The sequence below is a fragment of the Arachis duranensis genome, chromosome 8, assembly GCF_000817695.3.
Source record: "Arachis duranensis cultivar V14167 chromosome 8, aradu.V14167.gnm2.J7QH, whole genome shotgun sequence".
Lineage (NCBI taxonomy): Eukaryota > Viridiplantae > Streptophyta > Magnoliopsida > Fabales > Fabaceae > Arachis > Arachis duranensis.
Genome location: NC_029779.3, coordinates 28,674,586 through 28,692,065, shown reverse-complemented (window position 1 = coordinate 28,692,065; position 17,480 = coordinate 28,674,586). Strand labels below are relative to the sequence as shown.

Genomic DNA, 17,480 nt, shown 5'->3' with positions numbered 1-17,480 from the left:
ATGATTGGAGCATTTACATGTGGAAAACTGGACTAAGATTATTACATTAAAATCTTTGACCACGCATACATATTATCATGATATACTTATCTTAAAAATTTAAATTAATAAAAAAATAATATAAATAATTATATTTTTAATATAAAAAAATATTAGAGACTAATAAAATTTGTGATGTTATAACCATCACTTAATCATCATTAATATTTTTAATGATATAAAATAACATCTAATAATATAAAACTTTTTTTTTATGATTAAGTATTGGCCAATTTTTAATAAAGTATGATAATATAGTGGAATCGTTATCACTGACTTGTGTAGGGTTATATTAGAGGATTATCGCTGTTGTTGGGTGATGCACAACTAAGAAGTACGTAGTCAAGTGGGAAGAAACTAATAACGATGTTTTTGTGATGATATAGATTGATCACAAATTAAAACGACTTCATTAACAACCACTAGCCTATATTCTTGACCTACAATCCACCAGCATGTGATTTGAACGAACCAACGAGTTTTTAAGGATTTTTTTACTGTATAAAATGTATTATATCCACAATTAAAAAATGAACATTCAAAATAAAATATTACTAATTTCTCAAACACAATATACGTATACTATCCAGAATAACCATCCGGATACCAGAGATAATACTCCAAATTATACACATTATACAAATACTCCTTTAACTTCCTATACTTTTTCTAAAATTAAATTCGTCAATTAAGTGATGTAATTTTACAAAATGTCCTGTTTCAATCAATCAATTAATTTGGTGAAACTATATTTAATTTGTTTATTTATCATCGTTGACTTCTTAACCTTTTCTCTAAAGAAAAATTTTCCCCTAATATCCTTAATATCATCATCGTTATTTAGCATTTTGAGGCATATATAGTATGTTAATGTCATACATACATCTAACTATATACAGTTATTTATTTATTTATTTTTAAATAAATATAGGAGTACGGTTCAAATATAATCAATTTTTTAGATAATTTCACTTTAATAATTGTTGATGACTTGGCTCAACTACAATAAATAGAGAATTTTTTTTTTGGAGAAAAAAACAGAGATAAAATAAAAATAATAAGAAAAAGTGAAATCGTACTTCACTATCACCAACAGCTTAGAGGCTTACACATATGCACACCCCCATGTCCCAATTAATTGCTCTATTTATGATTGTTTTAATTTCTCTACTTATATCAATTTGCTGGCATGCCACTAGATTATAGCTACTCCACTACTCTACTTCACTATCACAAGCACTATATTAGCCAAACCACTTTGGTTAATTTCCTTACCCTTCTCATCATATATACCCTAAGCTTTTATTTTTCTTCAATGGAGGTTGGAAGTGTGCTCCAGTTTCTTCAGGACAAGACCATTTTGGTTGTTGGAGCCACAGGATTTCTAGCCAAAAGTATACATGCTTCCTCTTTTTTTGTTCATTCATTCATATTTGTGATGAATTGATATGTCTTTTTATTTGGTCGTTGTATATGTTTCAGTTTTTTTGGAGAAGGTGTTGAGGGTTCAACCAAATATTAAGAAGGTTTTTCTTCTCTTAAGAGCCACAGATGCCAAATCTGCCACTCATCGCTTGAACAATGAGGTGCATCAATACATACATATGACCCTTTCTTTATGTGCATGAAAGGCAATACAAACAAATAATGTTTATTGATTTTTTTTAGTTATTAGTAGATCAAATAAAAAAATTTAAAAATATTATTCATGTACCAAAATCAGTCATTAAAATCAACTACCAATGTCTTTGTATACAAATATATGTGTGAATTAATTTATTTTTGTTAAAAAGAGGAGAGGGAGCAATAGGAAAAGGATTTATGAGTATTCAAGTTTTTTGAAATGATACAATATAAAACGGTATTTATAGGTGTTAAGAGAATCGAAATAATAAAAACGTTATATTTTATAATAAATATTCAGATATGTTAAATAACGTTAATTAATTTAATTGATACTAATTATACTTTAATAATTTTCGATGTATATTTATATTTTAACATATATTTGGTGCTGATTTTAGTGACTAATTTTAGTGCACACGTAGCATAATCGAAAAAAATTAAAGAGAAAAATGTAATATGATGATATGATGAAGAGGGAAACTATAGAAAAGATAATAAAGATGAATATCACATGGTTTTAACAAGCATATATTAACTTGCCGGTTTAATTAACCCCTCATCAACCTATTGTTATTTTTCTCATGATATCAATAGATTAATTAAGCTTATTATATGATATATACGTGCTAATTAAATACTATATTTATTTAATTTTGCATGCAGATCTTAGGGACAGACTTGTTTAATTTGCTAAAAGAAAAGTTAGGTACAAATTTTAATTCCTTTATATCTGAAAAGTTGACTGTGTTTCCTGGGGACATTTGTTATGAGGACTTGGGTTTGAAGGATTCAATCCTAAAGGAAGAGATTTGCAACCAAGTTGATGTTATTGTTAACTTGGCTGCAACCACTAATTTTGATGAAAGGTATATATAACTATAAGGATCTTAATTAATTAAACTATTATTATTCTTTCATTTTCTTCCACTTTTGACTTCTCCTTCTTGGGGGAATTGAAAATACAGATATGACATAGCGTTGGATCTAAATGTCTTTGGAGCTAAGCATGTTATTAACTTCGCTAAACAATGTATTAAGTTAAAAGTACTAGTCCACGTATCAACAGGTTAGTATATATATTCATTAATCAACAGGTTAATTAATATATATTAAGGTTATTGCTTAGTCTTACAATTATTTGATATCTCTATCAGCTTATGTGTGTGGTGAGAGAGGTGGGCTCATATTAGAGAACCCATATCACTTCAAAGATGTACCTGGATTAGACATCGATGCTGAAAAGAAAATTGTGCGTGACAAGTTAGATCACCTACAAAAACAAGGAGCAACTCATAATGAAATTAAAATGGCCATGAAAGACTTGGGTATTACCAGGTTAGTCAAATTGTTCAAAATAAAAAATATTTAGTAAACAAAAAAAAACCAAAAATAATTTGAATTTATCTTATTTAATATTTATTAATCAATAATTAATGAATATTAAATAAGACAAATTTTAACAATTTTTTTTTGGTTTTTCTAATATTATCGGTTTAAATTTATCAGTTATCATTCTCTTTTCCTTTTAAGTATATTTTTAGTTCATATATATATAAGTCTATTTAAGAAGCTTCGTTGTTGCTTTAAAATATGTCATAAATTAGTGGTCCATTAGTCCATTATTACTAATAATAGTGTATATAGAGCGTAATCTGAAAATTCAATTTGATAAAGTTGGAGGCGTGCAAAGAGGGTTGTACAAATTGCTTATAAATGGTGAGAAATATGAGTAGTACTACACACTTTAATTAACCTCCAATAGAATAGGATATGTGTCAATGTGTCATCTCACACTTTGTAGGGAGCCACAAGAAAGGTAGACATCATATCTACCCAACAACCTTAGGTGCCTTTAATTAACTTTGATACTTATCTTTGTGTCTTATTTTCAACAATGGTCTCTCTCAAAATTAATAGTTCAAAATGGCTATTAATATAAAATATATTATTACAAATAATTTAATAATTTAAATTATTCATATTAAATTGTTCAAAATTAAAAATATATATCATAATACAAAAAATATATTTATATTCATAAAAATAATAAAAAAATTACCTTAATTTTTTTCAATCAATTTTTTTTATATTTTTGATAGAATTAAATTGCAACATTTTTAATTAAAAAAACTATGAAAACGATTTTTTTAATAGATTGAGAGGTCTAAAATTTTAAAATTATTATTTATATTTAAAATTGATATTTACTAAATTTTAAAATTCAAATAAAATAATATTTTTTATTTTTATTTAATTCAATATTTATGATATAAATAAGATCACTGTTATATAAATTATTTAATATAAAATAATTTAATTTATGACTATAGCTAATATATATTATACATAAATAAATTAAATAATATATATTTATACATAAATATATAATGGTTGAATTTAATAATTAATGTTAGAGTATAAATAATATTTTGATTGACTTTTTTAAGGATAATAACTCATGATTAAATATATAGGGCCATATTTATCATTGACCTAGAACGGGTCATACATTCAGCAATCCAAATCATGCACTTTTCTTTTTATCATTTTCTTAGAAAATTATGTTTTTAATATAATCTTTATAGATTAGCTACTTTAGTGTATTAATTATCAGGCATATTTATTAGTGAAAAAGACTGATATACAACGCATGTTTGTATGTTAAGCAAGCATGTTCAAAGGTCAAATCTAGAGAGTTGAGTTAAGACATGCAAAAACAGAGGAATGAACGGAGAATTGTTTTCATTTATTTATTATTTTTAGGACAAATCACTATATTAAACCAAGAGAAAGAAAAAATTTACAAAAAAGAAGCCAAATAAAAATTTACTTTATGAATCTACCAATAGCCATTTTTATATAGTTTGAATTTATTCAATTCGAACTCTATTTACATATAATTCGAATCATATTGATTCAAATTATACACACACGCACACACACTAATTCGAATCCTGATTCGAATTACACGCACAGTAATTCGAATCAGGATGATTCGAATTACACCTGATTTATTAAAAGAAATTAATAATTTATTAAAAAATAATTTAAAAATTAAAAAATATATATTTTATTTCATGCATTAAAAAAAGCTAACAAAATATTTAATTACAAAACTTCTTTAAAATATTAATGAGCTATCAATTTAAATTCCATACGATACTCTTTTGTCCATTTTTAATAGCTCATGGATATTTTTTAATAAATTTTTTAAATTATATGGTGAGATATTACATGATTCGAATTACGCATGGAAATTCAATCACTCTGATTCGAATTATATGGTGAGCAATTCGAATGTAATCTACATAGTCAATAATAATTTAGAAATTAAAAAAATATTTTATTCCATACAAAATAATTAAAAAATATATTTTATTTATTTTTCCACACATATTTCCTGTTATTATATTACCATTGGAATCCTCACATATTTTTAATTTCTCAACCTAACCTTCACAAATTCTAACACAATTTTCATATAATTTTACTTGAGACATGTGTCTCATTTCTTTGATTTGTATAAGTGAGTCAATATTATATAAATGGGTAATAGACGTATCAGTACAAGCTTTATTATTGACTAATGATAACTCTATTTATATTAATATAGAGAGTAAATCAAATAAATATTTAAATTATTGGTCTCTAAAATTTGAAAAAATATTATTCTTCATTATAAATATGTTTATTATAATTTTTTTTTAATTTTTAAAAGCTGTTTTACCAAACACAATTATAGTACTTGTGCTTATTAAAAGCTATTTTTAATGTGATTTTACCAAACGTAAGTGTTGTAGCTTTTAAAAAGGTCGTCTTTTAAAAGACAGCTTTCATGAGCTATTCTTAAAAAATAAAAGCTTTACCAAACCAAGCCTTATTCAAATTATACGTGAGCAATTCGAATTTTATACAATACTCTTCTGCCCATTCTTGATAGTTTATGAATATTTTTTAATAAATTTATTTAAATTATACCACAAAAAAATATTTTATTGTATGCAAAATAATTTAAAAAATATTTTTAAGCTATTTTTTAAAATTATTTTGCATAGAATAAAATATTTTTTGTAGTATAATTTAAATAAATTCATTAAAAAATTTATTAGAATTTGTTACGAAAAGGGAGTAATTCGAATCAATATGATTCGAACTTCCCCTTGTCACTTGATGCATGTAATTTGAATTGACTAAATTCGAATTATGATTGTCTAATTCGACCCTACTTGATTCGAACTACTTGTACGCTTGGTTGGTCATAATTCGATCTAGGTTGATTCGAATTTAGTTGATTCGAATTACATTATAGTGTACTTTGGTTGATTGATGAATGAGATTTTTGTTTGGCTGATTTGCGTAATATCAATCTCCCCTTGGCATATATGTGTTTTTTACCCTTATTTTTATATGAACTGGCCACATCTACAGCTGAATTAATTTTTTAAAGAATTTAAATAGAGAACTAATTTTTTTGACCAATATAATTAATTATTTAAAATTATATATTTTTTAAATTCTAAATTTTTAATTTTTAATTCTAGATTTTAAATATTTTTAAAAATATTATGTGCACATTAAAAATTAATTATCGTATATCTTTGTATAAATACATGTGTTGTTTAATTTATTTTTAATGTATATTTATATTTTAACATATATTTTATACTGGTGATTAATATGGTTGCTAACTTTTGGTGTTACTGTAGTATGATGGAATCTTTTTTGTTTTAAAAAAATAACTTCACAATAAAAATGAGCTATTATTATAGTTAATTATAAAAAGTAGTAGTATTAATATCTGATATAATTTTGTAAAATTAAATTGTAACTTTTTAAGAAGTTATTTAAGTACATATGGAAAAGTTAAAAAAATATTTTTATCATAATAAATTTTTTTATCACATTTCTATTAAAATAAACATTTTTAAAACTAAAAAATTAAATACAAAATAACTTATTTATAAGTTACTTTTAATATAAGTATTTATTATTTAAACAATTTTTCAAAAAGAACTTAATTAAGCTGTTTACCCAAAGGAAAAGTCTAAGGCGCCAGCAACTTTTGTGTTTTCTGACCAGCACTTAACCATCGAAACAAAAGTGAGTGATCTCCTACCATTAGATGTAATCTCACACCATTAAAAACACTATTGATGGTCAATTGATGGTTACAAAACACTAAAATTGCTGTCCCCCTAATATTCCTCTTATCCAAATTGAACCTAATTTTGTTTTCTGTTTTAAGTAACTAAACTAACAGATTCTGTTTTGTTAGTTAATGTGCACATGCTTTATTAGAGTGTAACTTCCTCATTTGATTAGCAACGCTTACTAGTATTTAAGCAGATAGAAGAAGACGTGTGCTATGATCATTCTGCAATCAAAATTTGCATTCACAAACTCACAAAACCTTGTATTCAATCATCAACTCTATTATTCACGTATTGTGTTTGATATCATTGATCAGGGCAAAGGTGTATGGTTGGCCAAATACATACGTATTTACAAAAGCAATAGCAGAGATGCTTGTGGAACAAATGAAAGAAACTATGCCCGTTGTTATTTTGCGTCCTGCAATTGTTACAAGTACATTCAAAGAACCTTTTTCTGGTTGGGTGGAAGGTGTAAGGTAAATAATAAGATCAATTTCACTTTTATAAGAGTGATTATGATGAATGCAACCTTATATTTATCATGAGTCAATAATTACTTTAATTAAACTCTTGATGATAACGATATGAAGAGATCATTTTATCCAAGTTTGACTAGGTATTACTTTTGGGTTAACTACCAATTCAATTCAGGATTCGAAAAATTCAGCCGCTAACAAAAAATTCTTAAAAGATGTCGAACAAAAAAAATTAATAAATATTATATTTTTTTTAAGTTGCAAAAAAACTTTTATATTTAACAAACGATTTATCCATTAGATCTAAATTTTTGTGACAATATTTGAATAAATATTTAAAAGATGCATAAAAACAATTCAGAGTAAAATTTGATCTTTAGATTTTTTTTATTTTTAAAAAAAATATAATCATTCACAATATTTTTTTTAAACAAAAATTCACTTGACAAAAAATAATCAAATTTTAAGGATGAAAAAAAAAATTTATTTTTCTAATAATGATTGCAAAAATTTACATCAAAATTTAATCTCTAATGTCATTTTTTAGAATATATATTTAATATCAATTTTTTTTGTCTTGTTTTTATTAAATCTTTCTAATGTTTATTTGTCATTAACATCTTTTGATATTTATTTTCTCTCGAATACCATTTTGATAATTTACTCTATCACTGTAAGCAGGTAATAATAACAATAATTGAAATTGTGTCTTTATGGCAAAAAAAATTGGTTGACCATAACCACCAACCATATAATAATGCACCAAATAAAGAGAAGCGACAGTTAACTAAAAATGGAAATAGTATAATAAATAATACATTAATGAAAAGTGACATGAATTCTTTCAACTCTTGTGATTGTTACAGAACAATAGATAGTTTAGGTGTTGCTTACGGGAAAGGAAAACTAACATGCTTCCTTGGAAACATCAATGGAGTTGTGGATGTGGTGAGTTAGTTGCTGCGATGCACATAAAAGTACTATTACTATATGGTCCAAAATATGTGACATAATTTTTTATAAGATGCAATATTATTACATTGAAGCAGATACCAGGAGACATGGTGGTGAATGCAATACTAGTGGCTATGGTGGCCCATGCACATCATCCAAGTGATGCTATATATCATGTGGGTTCCTCTGTTAGAAACCCTGTTAGATACAGTAATCTCCAAGACTATGGATTAAGGTATTTCACTGCAAAACCTTGGATAAACAAAGATGGAACACCTGTTAAGGTTGGCAAAGTTACTGTCTTCACCAACATGGCTAGCTTCCGCAGATATATGTTCATTCACTACCTCTTTTGGTTAAAGGTTCATTTCATCATCACAATCACTCAACTTGACCATAAATGTTTGTCATTGTTATCTTTTCTTAATTAACTAGACTGGTTTGTTTTTTCTTTTTCAATTTAATAGGGACTTGAACTGGCCAATTCAGCATTTTGCAAGTACTTTCAGGGAACATATCAAGAGCTGAATAGGAAGATCCAAATTGTGATGCGGTTGGTGGAGCTTTATAGGCCTTATTTGTTCTTCAATGGCATGTAAGTATATTATTGCTTCTTCCTAATAACACTAGTCATTATTAACTAATATATATATGTTGGTTGGTCATTATGGGGCGCAGATTTGATGATATGAACACAGAGAAGCTGCGAGTGGCAGCAACAGAAGGAGGGGTAGAGACAGATTTGTTTTACTTCGATCCTAAAGTGATCAATTGGGATGATTACTTTATGAACACTCATCTCCCAGGCATCGTCAAGTACATTTTCAAGTGATGATCATTATAATTAATTAGCACTATCCAATAAAAAAATTAAAGTGATTAATTAAGCTGGTATATATGTAAGTTCAAATTTGTGCTTCAGTGCATGATCGAATCCAAGTGTATGTTATCTATTTGTTAATCAAAGGCAGTGTATGTACTATTGTATTTACTTATTCTAATTTACTACATTTAAAAAATGCAACTTATCCAACTACTTTTACAATGTTTGAGTAGCAGTGACTATTATTATTTGTTCATAAATAAACTACTGTCTATTCCAGGTCTATAATAATGTGAATAATTTACTTAAATGCCTAGAGTAGCAAAGAAATTCAGAGACAATAAAAAGAAGCAAGCAAGTTAGGAAGGAAAGTAACTGAAAGAAGTTGAATTTGTAATTTGCATACTTGAATTGGTTGCAAAATGGGGTTGACACAAATCTGAGTCTTTCCTTTTGTGGTGAGGACTGAGGAATCGTTTAATTTAGTAGGTGATCAATAAATAAATAAGTAACTACTTTTATAAGCTTATAATAAGCACTGGTTGAGCTAGGCCGTACAGAATAATAATGAAGGACAGCAGGGGATTTGATGTGTTTGTGTGTATATATAACGACCTAACCGACCACACCGCCATCACATTCAAAATTAAGTTGCTACATATATATTAATGTACATGGTTGTTTCCATTTTCGATCACTTCATCATAATTTATGTTCAATAGAGTTTGGAAGTATATTGCACTAATTGCAGTTCCTTGAGGACAAGACCATTCTAGTCACTGGTGCCACGGGCTTCATTGCTAAAAGTACTGCTCCATTATTGTGTTTTAATTTATGAAAAACATCAAGTAACTAACATTTTTTCTTTAATTTATATCTGTCAGTACAACAATTTAATTGTTTAATTTGGTGGATTGTTACAGTTTTTGTAGAGAAGATACTCTGATCCCAACCAAATACGAAGAGATTATAAAGAAATGCTAGGAGATCATCAGAATTTATTATTTTTTGTCATTATTTAGTCATTAATTCAATTTCTTTAATCTAGTTCTTTTAGTCTAATAATTCTGATGGCCATTTAACATTATTCGAGATTATATCTTCTTTTGATAATTGAGACTCACAGATATTGAATTATGAAGTGCTTAACTTATTGATTGTCTCAAATTTTTAAATTTAAAAGGAATAAAGACTTAATTTGGCTCTTATCTATTTTCACGAAAAACAAGGTGTCTTTTACCCATCAAATTAATTTTTATTATTATTTAACAGAGATCTTTTAACAGAAGATCATATTGTCTTAAAATAAAAAAAGTTAAGTGTCAAAGTGTTTCATCAAAAGCAAGTTTGATCTTTACTCAATTTAAAAGTAGAGCGAGTAATACACACACTCCCCCCGATCTCATATCATCACTATTATGCAGATGTAGATCATTGGCAAGGAGTTGTTCATATTGCTGAAGGAAAATCTTGGTGCCAACTTCAATTCCTTTGTGTCAGAAAAGTTGCGAGTGGTGCCTGGAGACATTTCTAAAGAGGACTTAGATTTGAAGGACTCCATTCTAAATTAAAGGATCAGATTTGTTATTGTCATGCATGCCTGTTCATTACTTGAAAATCTTCACAAATATATAACGCAGAAATTAAGCCTCTCCCAACACAAAAGGAGAAAAATACCACCAGAACTTATTAGTTAGGTGGATTTTTATATAGCAATGGCAAGAATAATAATGGAGAATGCATGAACTATTTGAGGAGAAGATAAGAAAAGGTGGTAGCAGCTTGGTTCAAATTCATCATAATAAGTTGTGTATGGTCCAGCCCCTTTAAATCCAAACCAACCTCTACTATCTTTTTCATCCAACTGTGCAAATTCAATTCATCACAATAATGGTTCACTCTGCTAATAGTAGCTATAAATAAATAAATATCTTTATTTATCTACTTCATCAATCAGATATGGAGTTGGGAAGCATAACGCAGTTCCTTGAGGACAAGACCATTTTAATCACTGGTGCCACTGGCTTCCTTGCTAAACGTCTCATCTTTATCTATCTCTTCCTTTATTTTTGCATTCTTATAATTCAGTTAGCATCATTATGTAGATAGTGTTTACTTGTGTGCTTATTAATTTGCAGTTGTAGTGGAAAAGATATTAAGGGTGCAACCAAATGTGGCAAAACTTTATCTTCTTGTGAGAGCTAAAGATTTTGAATCCGCCACTCAACGCTTACATAATGAGGTGATGATGAATATATACGTAAATAATCAGGTCTATTTTCAAGTCAAATCACAACAAATTAATCTTAACTTAATCCATCAAATATATCTATGTAGATAACAGGGAAGGAGTTATTTAGATTGGTGAAGGAAAGTGTAGGTACGAAATTTGATTCCTTGGTCACCCAAAAATTGATCGTCCTGCCCGGAGACATTTCACAAGAGGATTTTAATTTGAAGGACTCCCAAATTTACAAACAAATTGATGTTATAGTTAATTCAGCTGCAACAACTAACTTTTATCAAAGGTATATTATGGTTACTAAAAATGTTAGTTACACACCAAAATCCGCCACTAAAATTAGTTATCATATATTTGTATATAAATACATATGCATTTTAACTTATTTTTAATGAGTTATAACTTGATGGTTTCAGTGGCTAAGAGAAGAGGGGGGTTAAATCTTAGCTCATTTTTGCTTAGTAACACTTGCTTGTCTTTTAAATAACTTCTGGTGATTTTTGTCTCGTCCCTAGCCACGAAACTTTTCTTTTTGTCTCGTCACTTGGCACGAGATATTTTGCGGTTTTATCTCCTGAGTAGCAGAAACAGAAAATGGAGTAGAAGAGAAGAAAAATAACACCCAGATATATCCTGGTTCAGCTGCTAAATGCAGTGCAGCCTACATCCAGTCTCCATCACAACAATGATGTAATTTCACTATAATCTTCTTGATTACAGACTGTAAAGTGCTAACCCAACTTATAAGGGGATTCCCACAAAATTATGAAACACAACACAGATGTACAAAGGAACTCTAAGGACATCTATGTCTTTTTCTTTTAATTTTGCACTCTATGCCTTTTTTTGCTATATGGTTTTTTCTTACAAACCTCACTGTTTGTCTTTTTCCATGAGACTCAAGACATGACAAAATTAAACAGAAAAATTACAAAACAGAATACATTGAAGGAGAAGAAAATCTGTTAGCTCAGGCAGCTCTGAGAACTCTGTGCCTTGCACTCTCACACTTTCTCCTTACTTCAAACCCTGACTGTTCACTCTTACTTATAGAGAGAAGTCTTCACGGTTGAAACCAAACAAACCAAGCTAAACTTATTCTTCTTCAAAAACAAAATCGGTTCGGCCAGAGAGAGAAAAGAGATAACTCATGCAAAACCCAACATGCAATTACCTCTAGTCTTTCCTTGGTCATCAATCTTCATCAATCTGGGCGCTCCATCCTTGGCTTGCTCTCCAAGATGAATTTCTGGCCCTTGATGCTTCATGATGAGGATAGCTTCATCTGCTCTAATCTCTGCCTCTTCCAGCACGTAGCCACCCTAGCTACTTCCTGTGGTGGTTGAGCAGAATCAGAGACAAGCCATCCCTCCAGGAATCTTCTCCTTACTGGCCGAATCTCCTTCAACCATTTTTGGTATGAAGAAGTCAAGATCTCATCATCATATCTTATCATAAGTGATGAAAATCTTAGTCATTACATTTTTTATTTTTTCTTGCCATCATTGTGATGGTCTTTTGGCGTGTTTTTCTTTCTTTTCGGTAGCTTAATTTTTCTTCCATAGCTGCTGTGTAATGACCGAAAAAGATGAAGGAAAGAAATGAGAGAGAAGACAGAAATTTGAAAAGCATTAAATTAGGAAAGAGAATGAAATTAAATGAAATGATTGCCCTGAGTAGCGTGTAGCATTAAGTGATGCAATCAAATCAAATGTCTTTTTCTCTCATTATTTCCATGCAATTAATGATAATTGAATGAATTTGGAATCCATCACATGGGAAAAGTTGAGATCCGTTGAAAGCATGAGACAATAAAAACATTTGCTTTCCTTCTAACTTGGTTTCGGAAGCATTGGTGTATCCAACCAAGATTTGAGTTGGGCTAATGATAATGTTAATATAATCTGGCCCAAACAAAATTTAGTAATTCAGCCACACTTTATTAATTATTTTTGAACCAATGTTAAACAACAATTCACACTTGGGTTTGTAATATTTTTCTTTTATATTCGGTCCAATTAAAACTGCATCGTAAAATTATTAATTTAACAAATAAGAGTTAGAATCAATTTAATAATTTTGTAATTAATAAAATTAATAATGTTTAGTCATCACAAATTTAGAATTTTCCAAACTCATTATAACTCAAATGGCATAATCTTTCATACTCATCTAAGAGGTTGCAGGTTCGAATCTCTCTATCTTTGGTAAAAAAAAATGTGTATCATGTATTTTTATATATATTGTATACTGGTAACTAATTTTAGTATACACCTAACAATTATAATATAAATATAGAAGTAATAAGATGATGATGAACATCAAAAGAATTTTATTATAAAAAATGTTTAGTAACAAAAAATATTAACCAAAAACAGACAAAATTTAGCTTATTTAACATTTGTAAATTGTCACAATAATTAATAAATGTTAAATTAAACCATTTTTTACTTTTTTTTTTTGTCTAATGCAGATATGATGTTGCATTGGGTGTAAATACATTAGGAGTTAAGCATGTGTTGAACTTGGCCAAACAATGTACTAAGCTAAAAGTGGTTATCCACGTGTCAACAGTAGTTTAATTAAAGGTTATTTTTGCTTTATTTGATTAGAGAAATTGAAAGTAGGTTTTTAATTATTGGAAAGGGAAAAAAAATTGCTATACTTGCAGCTTATGTATGTGGGGAGAGAGAAGGAGTGATATTAGAGGAACCACATGAATTGGGCGTGTCACCAAATGGAGTTGCAGGACTAGACATTGATAGGGAAATTAAATTGGTTCAAGAGACTTTGAATCAGCTTCAAGAGAAGGGTGCCACGCAACATGATATTCAAATGGCCATGAAGGACTTAGGCATTCAAAGGTTTTAATTTTCTTATAGCATGTTGAAACTACAATGAAATTCGTATGTGAAAATTGAATATTAGACAAATTTATTTTCATTTACAGAAATATTTGGTAATCAAAAAAATATTAATAAAAATATTAAAATTTATTATTTTAAATTTTATTTAATACATTATACTATAAATAAATACTAGATAAGATAAACTATTTGGACGGATTTTTTTGTCACTCTAGATTACTGTTTTATTCGTAACATGATAACTAACGTTTTTTTTCCACCGATAAACACAACTTATGTATAATAATGCATATTTACAGAATTAAATTAAAGAATTCAACTAGTAATTAATTATTTTTTAGTTAATATCAATAATTATTTTTAAACTATTTTTTTAATCCTAAAATTTAAAATTTAAATTTTTAAAGTCTAAATTATAAAATTTAACCTAAATCCTCCAAAAAATGATTTTTTTTTGAAAGTACACAATAAAAAGTTAATTAATTAAAAATTAATTTTTTTATTTATTCTAAATTAAATTAAATATGTGTCAGAGCAACTGCGTATGGATGGCCAAATACATATGTCTTTACAAAAGCCATGGGAGAAATGCTATTAGGATCTTTAAAAGAAAACATTCCTGTTACTAGCACTTACAAAGGTACAAGGTAAGCGCGCATATATTATATGTATTAAATGTTATCAATTTCATATTTTATTAATTATTGAATGAGATATTTTTTATTTGATTCTAAGTATTCTTATGAATCAAGTTTAACAAAATTAAATAATAAAATTTAGAATAATACTAACTATAACTTATTTTGTTATGTTAAACTAATTTGATTGAACTTGGTTAATAAAAAAAATTTGAATATATAATATTATTTTTTATTTTATATATAATTATTTTTTTAAATATATAGTATTTTGAAAATATAAACATATATGACGACATTTATTTTCTTGATTGGCCTTATCATTTAAAGAACCGTAGACAGTGTAGTTGTTACTTATGGAAAAGGAAAATTAAAATGCTTCATATTGGATCAAACCGCACTTTTAGATATGGTGAGTAAGTCAAGCTAAGTGTCTTTACCCTTTAACAATTCTTATTTCTTAGTTAGTAGAGAGTGTACGTATTTCTATAAGTTTGTGACAATAGTAGTAAACTTAATAAAAAAATGATTAATTATGATTGATGATGAGATACCAGCAGACATGGTGGTGAATGTAATATTAATGGGCATGGTCGCACATGCAAATCAACCAACTAGTGGTGATGATAATAATATCATTTATGATGTGGGCTCATCATCTTTTAGCAATCCATTCAAATACGTTAATATCTCTGATTATGCCACAAGATATTTCACCGCAAAACCATGGATAAACAGAGATGGAAAGCCCGTCAAGGTTGCCAAACTTAAGATATTGAAAAACATCGCTACCTTCAAAAGATACATGTTCTTTCGCTACCAGCTTCCACTGAAGGTGCTTGTTATTACTATTTAATTCATAATTTCAAACTATCCCTACCAATCACTGTTACTTTACTATTTAATTTAATTGAGTAAATATATATATTTTATAAACATTTTCGATTGTTAAGCATTTATTCGAAAGACAACACGTGTTTTTACAATTCAAAAATTTATAATCAATTCCAATAATTCAAATAATTTATGAAAAAATATAGGTAGACAATGAAAATGTTAAATAATGTGAACAATAGATATATTGGATATTCAATTCATTAGGTGTGCGGATAGCTATCCTAATATTAAGATTTAGGTGGATAATTTGTGGTGTCGTGTGTTTTTACTTTATTGGACTAATTTTAGAGTCAATTGTTCACATTATTCACAAAAATAATTATCTACCTAATAAAGTTCATGATTTATTGATGTGTCAGTAGTAATCACTTAGTCCTCGACTATAACAGCTTAAACTAATTAATTAAATAATTAAAGACTAGTTAAAAATTCTTGAATTGTAAAAAAAGAGGAGTGCTATAAGAGGTTAGTAGATTTTGCAATTTGTAGCAAATAATTAGCCATCATTAATATTTTTAATAGTGTAAAAATTACGTATATAGTGTAGAATTATTTATTTTTTTTACTCATTAAGTAGGCTTTCTTTTAAAAAAAATGTTTTGCCTTTCAAATAGAGACCAAGGTCATTTCAATTAAGTCTTACACACTATAACTTGCATTATATTAAATTATATTATACTATATATGTAGGGACAAAAGCTGGCCAATGCAATGTTGTGCCATAGTTTTAAGGGAATGTATCTTGAGAATAAAAGGAAGATCCAAATTGCTATGCGCTTGGTTCATCTTTACAAGCCTTACTTTTTCTTCAATGGCGTGTAAGTTGCTTATTGATATATAGCAAGAAACCTAGGATACTAATAATATATATATATATAGTAGTAGCACAACTTGGTTTAACATTAATTAATTACATAAGCATTACTTGTTTTTTTTTTTTTTAAACAGATTTGATAATATGAATACAGAAAAGTTATGTCAGCGGCAAGAGAGGTGGGTTAGAGTTAGATTTATTCTACTTTGACCCAAAGGTTATTGATTGGGAACACTATTTATGAATATCCATTTCCCTGGTCTCGTCAAATATGTTTTCAAGCGATCATAATCGCATACATGTACTTTGCAAAGAATATATAAAATATTATATATTTCTAAAAAAATATTAAGTACATATCAAATCAGGTATCATATATGTAATTTAATTTATTTTTAATATATATTATATATTTTATATTTTAATATATATTTTACATTAATAATTATTGATAACTTTTCTAATTAAAGGTGTTTTTTAATATTTTTCCTGATTAATAAAATTTTATAATTAATTTATTCTATCAACTATTTAATTTAATTAGCACAAGTATGATAATATTATTAAATTTAATTTATTTGAGTATTAATAGCTTGATTTCTTATACCTAAAAAATTACATATTTAAATAAAATAGAATTTAAAATTATTCAAATACAACAAATAAAAATTAGTTATATATGAGTCATATAACAATTCTAAATAAACCGCGACAAGTTAAAGATGTTTAATAATTTTTATGAAAATCTCTTTTATCAATTGTGGATTATGTTGAAGCATGAAGAACTCATAAACCCTACGTGTTAGCGCGGTTTATGAAGAAAAAAAAAAGTGAAGAATAAAACTTTGTAATCTACAATTGTTTATGAACGAATACTTTTTGATGATTTTCAATCCAAAATATTTAAAAAAAATTAAAATTAAAATTAAATTTTTATCTAAAGTAATCAAA

At 27.4% G+C, this 17,480-nt stretch overlaps 1 protein-coding gene and 1 pseudogene across 1 annotated transcript; both read left to right on the top strand.

Annotated features, from left to right (window-relative positions):
- Positions 1 to 1,211: 1,211 nt before the first annotated feature.
- On the top strand, positions 1,212 to 9,293 carry LOC107461872 (fatty acyl-CoA reductase 3). The gene is made up of 10 exons (XM_016080428.2): positions 1,212 to 1,433; positions 1,522 to 1,625; positions 2,329 to 2,531; positions 2,631 to 2,731; positions 2,820 to 3,000; positions 7,133 to 7,294; positions 8,161 to 8,242; positions 8,344 to 8,610; positions 8,716 to 8,843; positions 8,927 to 9,293. The coding sequence occupies exons 1-10, from the start codon at positions 1,229 to 1,231 to the stop codon at positions 9,078 to 9,080; spliced, it is 1,587 nt and encodes a 528-aa protein (XP_015935914.1). The 5' UTR covers positions 1,212 to 1,228; the 3' UTR covers positions 9,081 to 9,293.
- A 1,737-nt stretch (positions 9,294 to 11,030) lies between these two features.
- Positions 11,031 to 16,820, top strand: LOC107461779 (alcohol-forming fatty acyl-CoA reductase-like; annotated as a pseudogene).
- The last annotated feature ends 660 nt before the right edge of the window (positions 16,821 to 17,480 follow it).

Bases quoted from the DNA above. Each gene is read 5' to 3' on its own strand.
- LOC107461872 (XM_016080428.2), top strand. From the start codon at position 1,229: ATGCCACTAGATTATAGCTACTCCACTACTCTACTTCACTATCACAAG. The intron at 7,295-8,160 runs GTAAATAATAAG...TGATTGTTACAG, and splicing joins GGTTGGGTGGAAGGTGTAAG to AACAATAGATAGTTTAGGTG. The intron at 8,844-8,926 runs GTAAGTATATTA...TATGGGGCGCAG, and splicing joins TATTTGTTCTTCAATGGCAT to ATTTGATGATATGAACACAG.